At 40.7% G+C, this 16,808-nt stretch overlaps 1 protein-coding gene across 2 annotated transcripts in view; it reads left to right on the forward strand.

Moving 5' to 3' along the window:
- The window catches only part of LOC309362043 (uncharacterized protein), a 50,800-nt gene extending 37,421 nt beyond the window's left edge, over positions 1–13,379 (forward strand). Inside the window, exon 5 of one of the 2 annotated variants that reach the window (XR_014164720.1) lies at positions 4,197–4,399. Coding sequence is in view for 1 of the 2 variants with exons in the window: in XM_081897530.1 (XP_081753656.1) it covers positions 11,471–11,521 (51 nt within the window). In the remaining variant the exon portion in view is untranslated. Of the gene's footprint in view, positions 1–4,196; positions 4,400–11,470 lie in introns of those variants that run through there. The other variant, XM_081897530.1, reaches the window with a different exon arrangement.
- The last annotated feature ends 3,429 nt before the right edge of the window (positions 13,380–16,808 follow it).

The following is a 16,808-nucleotide window of genomic DNA, read 5'->3' on the forward strand; positions in this document are numbered from 1 at the left end:
TACTTTCCAGTCTTCCAATCCTGGATGCTGATCCGAGGAACAAGTTACATAGAAGACAAGCAATTTCTCATTTGAGTTCCTTGAGAACTCTCAGGTGGACACCAGCTGGGTTCAGATATTTGTCAGCCTTTATTTTGTCCATTAGGGATGCGGGTGGTGCTGTGGGTTAAACCACAGGGCCTAGGACTTGCCAATCAGAAGGTCGGCGATTCGAATCCCCGCAATGGGGTGAGCTCCCGTTGCTCGGTCCCTGCTCCTGCCAACCTAGCAGTTCGAAAGCATGCCAAAGTGCAAGTAGATAAATAGGTACCTCTCCGGCGGGGAGGTAAACAGCGTTTCCGTGCGCTGCTCTGGTTCGCCAGACGCGGCTTAGTCATGCTGGCCACATGACCTGGAAGCTGTACGCCGGCTCCCTCGGCCAATAAAGCGAGATGAGCGCTGCAACCCCAGAGTCAGCCATGACTGGACCTAATGGTCAGTGGTCCCTTTACCTTTACCTTTATTTTGTCCATTAGGCCTAGAACTTCATCTCTCATCTCCACTATCTGCCTCAGTTACTTAGACTCAGAGACTTCCCATTATGTAGCTCAGTCTCTTTTCTGTATTGAGCACACCTTTCTGTGGATCTGATCTATCCCACTAGGTGCAGTTGCAATTCAGGTTTGATATGTAAGGAAAAACTTTTAAAAGGGTGGCAATTTAATCTCACTTCCACCCTGATGCAGGGATGGCATTGCCCACTGCACCTAAGGGCAGCCTGCTATCTGAGGAGATGCCAGGCAGATGGGGTGGCACAGACACCTTCGTCCTCCAACACCTTGCCACCACTCCCATTCCCCAGCATCGGCCACCTGAGATAGTTGCTTCATTCCGCCTAATGATAGGGCTGACCCTAGCAGCTGTGTTGGTTGGACTGGCCGTGGCATGGACAAGAGCACCTGACCCTTTCAGCTGTATTAGGCTAGGCATTGCGAAACAACATTAGCATTGGGAACACACCGCCAATGAACAGGATGCTGCTTTTCACTAAATTTGCCAAGGGACTTCTCCCAGATTTTGGAACTTGCTCCCTAGGGAAGCTAGACTGGCTTTCTCCTTGCTGTCCTTTTGCCGGCAGGTGAAGCTCTTGTTCCAACAGGCGTTGAGGAACTGAGTGCTTTTCATTAAAGGGCTGGTGTCGTGCTGTTTTTATTGTAATTACTGGTATGTTTAAAGCAGATTTTATATGTCTGTAATTTGAATTCTATCAATGTTTAATAGCATTTTAATGACTGATTCTTCTGTTTTTAGCAGTTCTTATTTTTTATCTGTATGTTGCCTTGAGTCCCATCAGGGAAAAAGTCAGGGTATGTATAAATAAATAAATAGTCTGTAGGGTTGCAAATTTATAAATAATTACCGTAATTTAAATATTATTATTATTATTAATAATAATAATAATAATAATAATAATAATAATAATAATAATAAAAATTTTTATTTATATCCCGCCCTCCCCAGCCGAAACCGGGCTCAGGGCGGCTAACAACAAGTAGAAGTATAATACATCATTTATGGATGCAAATTTCTAAAACAATTACCGTCATTTGAACAGAAGTACAGTGCGTTTCATCCTAGCAAAGGAGACTATGGTCTGTGTGCCTTCTTAGTCTGCCATCCAGGAAACCATGGTTGATGGGCAACTTCAAGGCCCTCCTCCTGCTCGCCCTCCTTTAACCCAGACTTTGACTGAATAGCCTTCCAAAGAGAAGACAGTCCAATGACAGCTCTTCCAATAAACATCTGCCTTCTACAAAGTAGGACACACAGCCACCATCATAGGCAGGGAGGTTCCTGCAGAAAAGATCCACATGAGTTCTTAATAAGCACCTTGAACGTGCTTAACTTTGACTGGGTCATGCCCAAATTTGAAACAATTTTGAACCTATTAGCAAGCAAGATTTCCATCGCCCATAACTCAGCCCTGTAGGGAAGGCATTTGGTTCCGTCAATAAGCAGTAGTAATTTGAGGCCTGCCAGGGTTTCTTGCTTGTAAAGACGTGGGTTTTTGTTTTGTTTTGTTTTAAATACAGATGTGAATTCTCCTTCTACCCTCCTTTGGACCCAAGGCTAGCATACTATGAGCCCTCTAGAGCTCAGACCGCTTCCAGGGACAACTCCCCCACCCCTCCCTGGACTTGATTATTTCATTGACAGCAGTCAATATCTCCCTGCATAGGAATGCATTTACTTATAGGCACATAAGTAATTCATTTATAAAATTGAATTATCCGACTAAGGGAGATTGTATGTTTTGATTGTGTAGCAGTACTTCTGAAACTGACTTAAAATTGATAAAAGCCAGATGGGAAGCGGAAACGGTCCATTTCATGACTCTTTAAACGTTTAAATTTCTTAACCCTTGGACTTTGAAAATTTCCCTCCAAAAGTTAAGAGTGTAGTGTGGAAGCAATTTGTTGAAAGGGTTCGTGGTATGCAAAACAGGTAATAAGCACTTAACAACAGTGTGTTGTGGAAATCGGGGAAGGGGGGTATTAAGTCTTTACCCCCCTGGCTAAAATTAATCTCTTTATTGGGTGGGTGGAGGAGGTATTCTGAAAAGGAAGATGTCTGTCCAGAGAGGTATTTGTGCTGGCAAAAAAAGTGTGGGGGGGGAGTTAGACTAAAATGCTGGGGGTGCCACTTCCATGGAGGTCTCCAGGCCAATAATTCAACAATGGAAGAAGTGTTGTGAAGGCAGAAACTTTTTTTGCAGTGTGGAAGGTAGTTTGGAAAAGGATTGTGGGACAACAGGCATTGGATAGGAGAGGGTGCACAGGTCTATTTCTGAAAAATCTGACCCAGACAACCATATTTGATCCAGATAGTTTTTTGAGTGTTACTTTTTCTGTCAAAAGAAGAAGAAGAATGGGCTGATTCCCTTTTGATTGATTGCCAGAAAAATTTAGAAAAATGAAAGAGGCTGGAGAGTGCCCAATAGCAGGGTTGAATAACACACACACACACACACACACACACACACACAGCCTTGCTGGGTCAGGCCCAATAGGGCTGGCCTTGTGTTGAGGCAGAGTGAGGCAGCTGCCTCAGGTGGCAGATGGTGAGGTGCGGGGAGGGAATGCAGTTGTGAGTGCCATGTGGTGTGCGCTGTACCCTCTGTGTAGTTTTGTCCTTCACCTCAGGCAGCAAAATGTCTTGAGCTGGCTATGTGGCCAAAGGTCTATATAGTTCAGTGTGCTGTTCACACTGTGGCCAATCAGATGCCTGTGGGAAGCCCATAGGTACGACCTAAGTGCCACAGCGGTGCTCTCTGCACTTGTGATTTACAGCAAGCAGTATTCACTGCCACTGGTCATGCGGGTAGAACATAGGTGTGACATGCTGTTTTAGACACTTCTGTAATGTGTATTATGGGGGTGTTAATTGTAAAGATACTGGATATATACTGGATATTTATAGCGGACTGTGTTTTATCTCCTTTTTTCATTGTGCTGTTGAATAGTGATGGCCTTGGCTGAGCAATCAAGATTTGGATTTCGGAAAGGGACCATTAGTTTTGATGTATTTATATGTATTTTGTTTTTTTCTGGAAAACAAAACCATAACTTTTGGGGTGTCCTGGTTTTTACTTTTTGAAATATGATAACCCTAGGAGGAGGAGGAGGAGGAGGAGGAGGAGGAGGAGGAGGAGGAGGAGGTGCTTCTGGCTTCTGGCTTCTTGCTCACTAGCTCACTAGCTCACTAGCTCTTGCCTTATCCAAGAATGAACATACCAACGGCCCTCACCCACAAAAAAACCCACCTGGGACTGGCACAGTCAACAGGTGAGGTAGAATCATATCTCCATGATAGAGCACATGATTTCACGTCAAAAGCTCTAGTTTCAGGTTCAAGCACCACCATCTCTAAGTCAGACTTGGCAAGTCTTTTCCAGAAATTAATATTGCATGGTTTGAAGCAACTGGAAGCATAAGAACTGCCTCCTTTTGGAAATGACTCATTGTCCAGGCCCTTAAATATATTATTCAAACTTTTACTGGCAGAATTCTTCAAAACAAAACATAAGCATCATAGACACAGCCAAAATATCCATACAATGTATTGTGCTGTCCGGTACAGGTGTGGCATCTTACAAAATATGAAATAATCCGAACAGACATATAAGAAAAGGTCTCTCTCTCTCTCTTTCTTCGCAGCCTGCATTCCAGCCTCCATTGGCTTTAGGCTTTTTACTCTCCCTTCTGGAGAACTTCATTTACATCCTTCTACAGCCACCACCCTTCCAAGATGATGGATTTGCAACTCAACACCTTAGTTACCTAATCTAAGGTTATAACAGTTTATAGTAACAGAAAACAACCAACAGTTATTCATTAAGGAGCTCAGAGTCCTTTAGAAAGCAACTGTGGAAAACCCCAATGTGAGCAACACACATTTAGCCATTATCCATTTTAAACCTTCATCAATTCATATACATTTTCAATGTCTGTGTCAATTAACGAAGTCTCCTATCGGAAACCCTGGATCGCCACTATCAGTCAATGTGTAGACAATACTAATCCTGATTTACCAATAGTTTCACTTGGTACAAAGCAGCTTTCTATGTTCCTTACTTGGGTAATGCAGTAAAACAAGGATGGGGGAACCTGAAGCCTTCCAGGTGCTGTTGGGAGTGCAACTTCCATCATCCCTGTTGACCAGGTTCAGACTGATGGGAGGCCACAGATTGCCTGCAGTAAAAAGAATGTCCTCACCTGTTGTTATATCTATACTGATATATCAAAAATTGTGTATCACTGTCCTTGTATTGATTTCCTGTGCATTCTAGAAACTGCCATTTGTCCCTGTGCTCTCAGCCAAAGATGGGTATCTTTCATGTGTACAGGAACACAGTTTGTAGAACTGTATTAAGCTTCCCAATGCATTTGCCTTCAGTCAGAACAGGGTCGCCTTTTTCCAGTTTGGAGAAACAAAATCTATCAACAATGCCGTGTTTAAGATTTTGTCCTTCCTGCTCTATTCATATTTTCCAAAACAGTTTTCAATTTTCCTGCTTCCAGCCATTGCCAAAAAATATATTTTGGCAGACAGCAGGATAAATTGCATAGCAGACACGGGGAAATCATTTGTTTTTATCTTGAGGCATTAGAGAAAAGCCGATAATTTTTGATCACTTCCAAACATGTTATGAACCATGCTGACATCCAGCGTGCTCATCGCAACGTCTCTTCATTTTATCTAAACTTTTCTGACAATGCACTCTGATGTTTGGCATAACAGGGAAGAAATTAAAGAGGATAGATTGCTCCTGACTAGGACTGGATTTCTAAAGCCAATTGCTCAATTTGTATAAAGTAATTGCATATGTTATTGCTATACAGTATACTATTATTATTTTTGAAAACATTGTGAAACAAAGGCAACTTGCAGTTGTAAACAGCTGTCAAGCATCACTGCTCTTACTCTAAAGCAAGCAGATGGAACCTGGTGCCCACCAGATGTTGACAGATCACGACTCCCATCAGCCCTGACTGTTGGCCATGGTGGCTGGGGCTGATGGGAGTATGAGTACAGTAAGACCTGGAGAGACACAGTTTCATCTCTCCTGTACTAAAGATATACAGTAATAGTCATATCAACATTATAAGTATCATTACCTGCCCTTCACCATTAGATCTCAGGGGTGACTGCAACTGTTTAAGATGCAACTGATTTCATTTTGGTTTAAACATAATGCTATTGCAAAATATGGTCTGAAGCTCAACATAAAAAAACAAAAAACAAAACCAAGATCATGGCCACTGGTCCCATCACCTCCTGACAAATAGAAGGGGAAGAAATGGAGGCAGTGAGAGATTTTACTTTCTTGGGCTCCATGATCACTGGAGATGGTGACAGCAGTCACGAAATTAAAAGATGCCTGCTTCTTGGGAGAAAAGCAGTGACAAACCTAGACAGCATCTTAAAAAGCAGAGACATCACCTTGCCAACAAAGGTCTGTATAGTTAAAGCTATGGTTTTCCCAGTAGTGATGTATGGAGGTGAGAGCTGGACCATAAAGAAGGCTGATTGCCGAAGAATTGATGCTTTTGAATTATGGTGCTGGAGGAGACTCTTGAGAGTCCCATGGACTGCAAGAAGATCAAACCTATCCATTCTTAAGGAAATCAGCTCTGAGTGCTCACTGGAAGGACAGATCCTGAAGCTGAGGCTTCAGTACTTGGACACCTCATGAGAAGAAAAGACTCCCTGGAAAAGACCCTGATGTTGGGAAAGACTGAGGGTACAAGGAGAAGAGGACGACAGAGGACGAGATGGTTGGACAGTGTTCTTGAAGCTACCAGCATGAGTCTGACCAAACTGCGGGAGGCAATGGAAGACAGGAGTGCCTGGCGTGCTCTGGTCCATGGCGTCACAAAGAGTCAGACACGACTAAATGACTAAACAACAACAATTGCAAAATCTAGAGGAATAAAAACAGCTTTCAGAGGGAAATTGTCATTTTTTCCTCCTGCTACCTTGTCTAAGAAATGGTAAATCTGCCCAGTACACATAGGTTTCATTGTGTCATACCCTCCAACTATGTTTCATCATGCCACACCCTCCAGCATTTCTCCACTGAAAATAGAGACATCCATGTTCAATGGAATACTAAGCTTGTATTGGGATTGCAACTTTAGTTGCTCGAAATTAATGCCAAAGAACCATGCACATTGGGTTCTTTATTGCCCCTCTTTGCTTTTTATCTGCAGGGATTTGCAATCAATTGTTCTCTTATAGTGGAAATGAAGGTTCAGACATTCTTCTTAGCTCTAGTCCAGACTCTGCCAGCTTGGCATTCTCAAATGGTTTTTGAATTTCAGCTTCCATTAGCCCCAGTCAGTACATAATGGCTGGGGTTGATGGAGGTCACTGTCCAAAACATTAAATATTAAACATAAAAAACCCATCCCAGAGATAACAAAAAACCCCAAAAAGTTGTGGTCCAAAACACTAAATTCTAAATTTAAAATAACAAGACACCAGATACTAAGATGATACCAAGACATAAAATACAAAAAATAGTCTCTAAGTGGTTTGCAAAAATAGCAGGTGTGTGCACAATGAATCTGTAAAACCACAGTAGAATATTATAGAAAACTGCAGTTCAATAATATTAGCTATCTGGTTATTACAGCAGCTCTCACACTATTAATTAGCTAGGACAACCTTTGCCAGTGCTGGCTAGGGCTGATGAAAATTGCAGCCTAAAATACACAGACAGCACCAGGTTCGCAAAGGCTGTTCCAGTCAAGGATGCTCAAAGTGAGAGGCAGATATTGAGAGCAGTAAAATGGTTGTTTGCATCCCATAGCTCCTCCTGGTAATATTCTTTTCACATAGCTAGAGCAGGCTGCATGTTTACATCCTTTGCAATAGTAACATTTCTTTTTCTTTCCTTTATGTGGGTGGGGGTACACAAACAAGCAAATATATATATATCATAAAGGAATTACAAGAGTATGCTTTCTCACTGTTTTCTTTTTTCTGATTGAAATATTTTTTATTTGATTTTACAAGTGTAAAGTTATAACAATACCAAATGTATATCCATATTTAGATATTTCTCTGAATCTCCTGACTTCCCACCATGTGTCCTATTGTCAACATTTTCAACTGCATATTATTTCATAATCCATGGTATTATGCCATACTGTCCATAGTATTTATTACAAGTGTTATTAAAATCCTGTTAATGTTTTCATCTGCTTACAGTGGTCACTTTCTCACTGTTTTCAAACAAGACAGTTGGCAATACTTGGAGTAAAAAGTACCAACTCACACACCTTGAGAAAGGTAGCTCAGTTAACGGAAAGTTTATTGAGAGACACGCAGTAGAGTGTCTTTAATCATCAGTCTCAATGAGTACACATTAAGGTGGGTTATACCAAGTCAAACCATTGATCCATCTAGCTTCACTGACTAGCAAAGACTCTCCAGCGTTTCAGACAGGGGCATTCCCAAGCCTACCTGGAGAGGTCAAGGAATGAGCCTGAGACCTTATACATGCAAATCAGATGCTCTACCACTGAGAGACAATGCTTCAAATGGTAGCCAATCTTAGCCACCTGAATGACTTGCCAGATTTCCTTAAATATCCATGGGTATGTTGGGGAGATAAGGCAAGCCAAACTTCCTGGAGAAAAGGGCAAATACTCTTGCATTGATTCCAGAAACCACCAGCCACAGGCATGGGCAAGACCCAGGAAGCAAAACAAATTGGTTCTAAGCCTCAGCAGAACCACCAGCCTCTTTTCCCAGAAAGCAAACAGTAGGTATCAACTTTTGGAGAATACTTGGGACAGTCTCATGGTTTTCTGCTATACATTGTTAATCACAGCTCTTTTTAACTCTACCACCCTCAAATAAAAACCACCATCAGCAACAAAATGCTCACAAGTTATCTCTCTCTTTTCTATAACTATGTCTTCATTGCACAACCACTTTACTCATGGTGCAGAAACATTCACTGACTCTACGCCTTCATTTATCCTCATTCTCTGCACACATTTCTTAGTAATGCCCACTAGGTGGCAGACGAATACATTTAATTGACAAAGGTCTATAAGGTGATACAACAATATTATTTTGGGATTTTCAGGTATCAAAAAGTCGTTTATCACAGCTAGTGCAGTTCTCCAGAAATTTAGGATTAATAGGCCAAAAAAGGAAAATAGAAAAACAAAGGAAGGAAATTTGCATTGATCAAACCTCAAGGCCTGTTCTCAAGCTATGCAGTTTTGTCTGTATAATGCAAGTGCTTGCAGTGTAATTTCAAGAGGTAACATCAAACCCCACATTTGGGAGTCCAGGATTGCCTAAACCAAAAAGGACCAATAAATGGAATAGTAATCCCCAATCCCAATTGTTCTGATGTTTATTTCTGAATGTATAATGCACCGCATGCACACTTCAGCACCAATTATCAAATCTTCAGTTCATTACCAATGTGCAGATATGCATGAATACAACTCAGCAAGAGAACAACTTTGTTGTGATTGTGCATCCAGTTGCATCCAAATTCTTTTGTGCTATGTTTTACTAATGTGCAGGGGTGCCTGTCTGTGTGTGCACCAATAAAACAAAATGAAATGCCTCATGCAATTATACCTATGATTATATCAGAATTGCTTCTTCTTCTTTTTGGCAGTGTTTTCTCAGTAGGCATAAGTGTAAGGGAAACAGTTTTGCCGAAATATGTCAAGGAACTTGAGGAACCCGAGATCTATGACGTATTCTGCTTGCTTCAGTTCTGGAGTTAATTGGAGTGAAATTCATCAATCTAAAGCAGAATTCCTTTTTTCAAAGATGTGTTTATTAAATTTTCAAAAACAGCAACATAAAAACAAGACGAACAACAAAGAAACAAAGAACAATAACAGCTGTGTGAAGCACGTTATCGCAGTTTAAATAAGCAGAAGATTCAACGAACGTTTGCAGAAGTAATGAAACAGATTCCTAAAAGGGACACTTTTGGCAATAAGAACCATGCATTGTTACGGTGGCCTCACCCCAGAGAGGCATATGGTGCTTATGGGGCTATACAGCATGCTTTTCTTTTTCTTTTTATTAATATAAATAGATACCATACAGCATCAAAATTGTTTTGTTTTTCAATCCCCATTAAAGCCAACCTAAACAAGTGACTCTTTGGGCAGAGAGAACTAGAGTAATGTAGGATGTGGAGCCTGTGGTCCCCCAGATGTTGTAGGCATTTGACTCCCAACTAGGGGCGTCTTACCTTGGAGGCTAGTGGTGCTGGGCGCCAGGGCGCCAAGTTCTGGAGGGCGCCAGGGAAGAGGCTGGATGCGCTGCCTCCCAGCATCAGCTCACCGCCCTTGCCTGCCTCCGCCATGCCACCTGCGCCAAAGCAGCACTGTGCCTGGAGCCTCCATCTTCCGTGGCCACCATGGCATGAAGCAGTCAGCTGAGCTGGGAGGCACCACGTCCAGCCTCCACCTCTTCCCCACCAGAGAAGCCACCCTCCAGCCACTGTCCACCTCCTCGAGCCCCGCTGGCAGTGCCGTCCTCCCTAAAAAAGGTAGACAACTCTGGGAAACGGGGGGGGGGGGGCTGCCAGCTCCCAACAGCCCCACCATCAGGGCCAATGGTCAGGGTTATAAGAGAGAGAGATATACAGTGCTTTTCTTCTAGAAAAAAGGTGCCAGTACTCACCATGAAGTTGTTATGAGTGCCACATTTTAAACCAGTGCTTTTCTTCTAGGGAAAAATGGGTTCCGGTACTGCTTACCCTTGAGTGCCCCTGCCCAAAAGCTGTACTGTAAATTCTGTGTAGTATATTGGTTTTCATGAGAAAACAACAGTATAGAAACAGGTAAGTCCCACCCCACCCTCACAGTAGAACAAGCAGTTGAAAAGATTCCTGAGGATATCCAAAGCAAAAGAAATTACAGCGTCCAAATGGCAGAGGACAAAAGCCATTTCAGCTGGTGTTCCACAGTCTCAGGAAAGCAGATAAAAGAGCCTTGTGTGTGTATGTCTCCCTTAACATATTTCATGAGTGGAATCCAGGTAGCAAAAAAGGTCAAAAGGTTTTGCTTTTCCTTTGGCTAATTTTATACAGAATGTTAATTTTCCTTCAGTGTGCCAAAATTCATGGAGCCATTGCTCAAAGGTTAAGCTAACTGTCGGCTTCTAGGTTTTTGCAATTTCTAGTCGAGCAGTCAGTAATATGAAAGTTTTATGTACCATCTTCTCATTGTGACTTCATGCCAATACATGATAACTGCAGTGCAATTTCCAGAAGTAACATTAAACCCCACATTTGAGAGTCCTGTATTGCCTAAACCAAAAGGAACCAATAAATGAAGCAGTAATTCCCCAATCCCAATTGTTCTGATGTGGAATAAGAAGAACCACCAGACTTGTCACTATATTAATTTCTTTAAATATCCAATTCCAGTTGGATTTGGAGTCCAATGGCATGTGGGGGATCAGAGGTTAAAGTAATGATACTTTGAAATTCAGCATTCTTTTTGAAAAGAATTAAAACATTTGAAATTTCACTGCTAAAATTTGACTTTCAGAGATACTCTTAAATCAACAAATGCAATACTTTTACACTTTCCACACCCCCCCAAAAAAAACTCTGACTTGGATCCTAAAATAAGATAAGGAAGTTCCTACAATAATTTCCCCCATTCCTTTCTCTCCACTGCAAATATTCTAGCCCCCTACCCCGATTAGCCCCTGGGTGGTTACCCTGAACAATGTGGGCTGGGGTACGGGAGCTACTGAGCAAGAGGGAATCACTGAAAATTGGTCTTTGATTCTAAGATATGATACCTTAAGAAAGTTCACAGAAAGAACATTTATTGTGTCTTATTCCACAGTGTTCAGGAAACAGCAAAAGGGAAGGGTGAATATATTCATTTCTGAGTCTTTCTGTTTCTCATTTTTCCTGTCTTAGGTTCAGTTCTCCACATTTCTGCATCATTTCGGCATTTTCTTGAAGACTTAAAGAAAGATCAGCATTTTAGTACGTATGAATTTCTCCTCTGACTTACACATTTTTGTATGCAATGCCCCCTAATATACACATTTTCACAAAGAAATTTTCCATAATGTGATGCATTTCAATGTTATTTTCACAAATATAAGCATTTTTATGCATGCTCATATGCAATTTTGTACACATTACTTGGCTGGAGAATTGCATTGCAAATTTTAGAGAGGTGCAAATTCTGCAAGGTGGCTGTGTTTCAGTTTGTATATTATCTCAGAAAGTGTGTTCCCATCTCTAGTGGTAGTTGTGGCCACTGAGGGTGGGCAAAAGAGGGCAAGTTGGGAAATTTTTCATTGATTCATTTGCTTCCATTCATTTCCTTAAATTGTCTTGGGGTCCAAGCCTCTTCCTTACAAGTATCCATCCTTCATTTGTAGTTCAAGGGCAGACAGAAGAGTCTTTTCTGTGATGGCACCATGTCTTTGGAATGACCTTCTCACTGTGTTGTGTCTCATCCCAATTCCACATAATTTAAGATGCCAGTTAAAAACTCACCCATTTCACTGAGATTTTAGTGTCTGACATGTTTAAGTCACTTTTATGGAGTACTTAACCATATAACCAATTTATTATAACTTTTTGAATGCCTTTGTTTATTATGTATTATGTTGATAAGGAGATCTCTTACTAAATAAATAAATGGACTCGAATTAAAGAACATATACATTGGGGGGGGAATTGGGGGGCTTACATTTGCTGTAAGCACTCTCAAGTTAGGAAAATGTGCTCTAGAATCCACACAGACTCAAACTCAACCCCCCCCCCCCAAAAAAAAACCATCTACATTCTGGTTAGTAATATAAACCATTTCAGTTCAGGAAATTGTAAAGAATTCCTTATGTTACTCTTCCTGGGACAGTAAAATTAAATTGATCTTGAATTATCAGTATCAAGGAATTCTGCAAATGAAATTGTTGATGAAATCCCCCAACCGGAATGGACAGGAAGCTGGACCTCCACTGAGTCTTTTTGGAGGCAATGAAATTTTCTATTGACCACAAACTGTGCCCCTGGAGGTATATAAACTGATGACAACCACAAGTTCTCGGAACAGAAAGCAGCATCCTCAATTGTCTCCTCATCCCAGTGTAAGTCAACCAACTGCGATGGGGAGAATTGAGCCAGCAGAAACATTAAAACATTACAATCTTGAGGAATATCCCCATGAGCAATATAAAGCACAACAGTCTCATTTAAATTTAGGACCGTGGGAATGACAGGCTGTCCAGTGCATGTGTTCAGTCGCTATTCTAACAAGAGGCTAAGTGCCTGCCAAGCGTTTGCATATGTTCAGCACCTGAAAGTCGTATTGCTTCTGACAGCAAAGAAAAGGCACTTTAAAAATAAATAATAAATAAAGATAGCAGTTGTTAGATGAACTAACTTGAACTGCTGTTGCAAGGAGTTGCCACGTGCCATTTCATGTATCTCTGTTTTCTGAAAACTAAGGATTGATCAGCATGCTTACCCGGTCATTCATTTCTTATCTCTTAAGACACTCGGGATGCATCCAGACTGTTGCTCCCCCCCCCCAGGAGGGATTCAAATGCACACCAGAGTACAATTAAAGTGTTTTTATCGCCCAGAGAAGTACACGTTTGCTGCAAAGCGAGCAAGTACTGCGAGTGAGGACGTCACACTGTATCTTTAAAAGCTTGGTGGTAGGGCATGGGAACTGTTGGGACATCTTTGTTGCTTCTGTCCAGTTGTGCACATCTTGCCTGAACCCTAAACTCCAGAATCATGCCTCTTGAACTCTGTCTGCTGCTAATCCTGTGCTGTTACCTGCTTGAATAAAGAACTCTTTCTTACATTTAAGAACCTCTAATCCTGTGCTGTTACTGGCTTGAATAAAGAACTCTTTCTTACATTTAAGAACCTCATTGGGTGAAAAGCAGGACAATGGGCACAGTTTTTATTAGCTGTGTTTGTTATCTTTTGGGGATGTGGTTTTTGGGGGTTGGTGGCAGCAGCAGCAGAACTGACTTCATTCATTGCTTCTAGCAGCTGCCATTTCCCATTCAAAATGCAGGTTACATTTTTCTGAGTTGGTCCTGGGTGGTAGTGGAAATGATGGCTGCCACCAGAGTCCTATGTTTCCCCTCCTTCCTTAAACAAATGAATGGTGGGATGAAATAAGTTTGTAGTGATGAAATAAGGTAATGCAGGGAGAAACAAATACCCCTAACTGAGATCACTTACCTAAATGTGTGAACTTCCCATTGAGTAGATATTGCATTGGATCCAGATTATAGGGTTGGAACCAACGAATTATAAATGGAAAGAAAATAGACATTATTGCTGTTCTAAAAATTATTATTTATTAAATTTGTATACTGCCGTTCAACCATAGATCTCAGTGTAGTTCATTGCATAAATGCTAAAAAATAAGGTACCATGGTAGATATGGTTCAATAACAATTCTCATACATTGCCATATTTAAGCAAATCCATGAAGTGTATTACACTAGCAGAACGACATTTGTGAATTTAGTTTCACTTTTCTCATATGGTGTTCTATGGCAAGGAACAAAATCAGATTTTGTGAGCCGAAGATTCTTTTGTGAGCAAAAGGACAGCCTTGGATACAGTCAATTGTGCTTGTTCTGACATCAGGTGTTGTGAAAGTGCTCTGGAACTTTGCTACACTCTACAAGTGAGAGAAAAATTAATGTGATTTTGTTTAGCCATATCCAAAACAAAAACAGCAACCATGCTCAACCTACAAATAAACAAGCAACCCAAACTAAAACAGAACGCATAAAACAGCAGAAGAGCTAATGAAGCATCTTAAATTCACGAGCATGAACAAAAGCTGCTTTTAAAAAAATTAAAAATAAGATTGTTGTAATAAGTATTTCATATCCAATGCTCCATTTATTATCAAGTTTGAGAGTGATGTATGCCAGAATGTACAAAAATTAAAGTGGTATAAAATAGCAGATAAGATAACAATCAATCTTACACTTGAAAACACTCTAGTCACTGAATTTATATGGGTGTTTGTAAAGTCTAATTCTGGTTTCTTCTGGGTCATCCATCTTGCAGAATCCCACAAAATTGGATAAATAAATTTCAATATTGAAAGAGGTATTCAGATATGGGATTACCATATTTTTTGCTCTACAAGACTCACTTTTTCCCTCCTGAAAAGTAAGGGGAAATGTGTGTGCATCTTATGGAGCGAATGCAGGCTGCACAGCTATCCCAGAAGCCAGAACAGCAAGAGGGATCGCTGCTTTCGCTGCGCAGCGATCCCTCTTGCTGTTCTGGCTTCTGAGATTCAGAATATATTTTTTTTCTTGTTTTCCTCCTCCAAAAACTAGGTGCGTTTTATAGAGCAAAAAATACGGTATATATTCTAGCACTGTATCAACACAAAAGCAAAAGCTCACTTTGGACGGAGTATGAGAATAATGCTCATCTAACAATGCAGAAACCTTAAAGTGACAGCTGTTCTTTTGAAGAAGTATGGATGATGTATTAAGTATTTCTCCAGTTCCTACTTAAATTTAGAGCAACCAGTGAATGATGGACAATGGTGTCTGAAATTTAGGAGAGTTTCTGCTTGATAGGAGGGATACTGCTCGTTTAGATTTAGGGGTGTGAGAGAGAGAGAGATTCAGTTCAGTTCTCACTGTTTCATATGCAAACTGAAACAGAGCCCTCATTCAAAACCACACTTCTCTGAATTTTGCCGTGCAGTTTTCTAGCCAAATAATGTGTATGGAAATGGACATATTAGTGAAAATTGTGTATACAAATGCATTATAAAAATGAAATTGATTTGCAAAAATGTGTATATTAGGCAATCTGCTTACAAAGAAACATATATTAGGGGGAAATCTATGATCAACTGTTTGAACTCTGAATATGTTCAAATGCTGATTTTGAGATTAGAATTTGAAAGGAACTTTCAAAAAATGTTAAGTGCCATCCTAGACATGCCTACTTAGAAATAAGTCTCACTGAGTTTAAAGGGACTGTAGGATCCAAAGAACTATTTTAGTTTCATCTTGTCAGCTTAGATATGGTGCTTCTGAGGCAACATTTTCACCAGATTTCTATTTCATCAAAACCCAACCATGCATTCTGGTATATGGGAAATCAAATATGTGTGTCATTATATAATGATTATATGGTTTCATTCATATTTGGACCAGAAGGGGGGAAATGTATAACAGTACTGCTTGTAGATCACATCAATTACAGTGATTTGATGAAGTGTGTTTATATTTTATCAAAATAGGGGATGTTTATCACTGCTGGAGTTTGTGTTTTGATGTTGCTACGCTTATTTCTTCATTTCATTTTGGTTTGATACCATCATCAATCCTCATGGTGGCCCCAGATTTTGCATCATTATCTTAGAGTTACCATACAGCTGGAATTTCCTGGACATTGCCAGGATTCGGCCGTCAGAAATTGTGTCTGGGCAGAAATCCCTGAAATGTCCGGGGAAATCTAGATGTATGACAACCTATGTCAGTAATGTCAATTTTGGCGAATTTCCTTAAAAGGTATTTTGGTTTTGAGATTTTGCTCATCAGCTTTTGTGTCTGGATTTTCACCTTTTGAAATATGGCAGCCCTATGTTATAGGCTGCTAAATCTAAAATGATGATCTACAATTAGACTTTAGTGTATTTGCAGAAAAGGAAACACAGAGGCCCTTATGAGCACTCACTGCACCTGTGCACCTGTGTGCACAGATCAATGAGCTGTGCAAATGTACATTCTTTCACACACATTGCACATGTGTCAAGAGAGCTTATACCTGTGTTGGGAGGTGTTCTGGGAAAATAAGCTGTTGATGCTGTTGAAGAAGAAAAGTAAGCCTATATATGCACACAGAGAGACATATATTGGGACAATATAAGTTTGAATTCTTACAGGCAAATTTGAGTAAGGAAGTTTTGCTTTGAGATTGTTTCTGCCTCCTTCCCTTCAAATTAGTTCCAGCCCTATTTTTGAGCATTTTGCTGCTGTCCTAATGAATTGTCCTTGTATGTATTATTTGTTGTTTAATGTAATGCGCAATAGCGCATGAGAAATGTGCATGCATAGTATGCGTGGGAGGCTGTTTGAATTTGCCATGAGCAACAGACCCCTGAGCCTCTTTCTCATTAGTGATGAAAGCAAAATAATTGGTGCAGGAAAGATGCATTTTCTGTGCAGCTAATAAATCACAGATGCTCCATCATATGTTCCCATTACACCTTCCCAGCTCACCCGCTGGACGG

This window comes from Podarcis melisellensis (assembly GCF_964234715.1).
Source record: "Podarcis melisellensis genome assembly, chromosome: Z".
Taxonomy (NCBI): Eukaryota; Metazoa; Chordata; class Lepidosauria; order Squamata; family Lacertidae; genus Podarcis; species Podarcis melisellensis.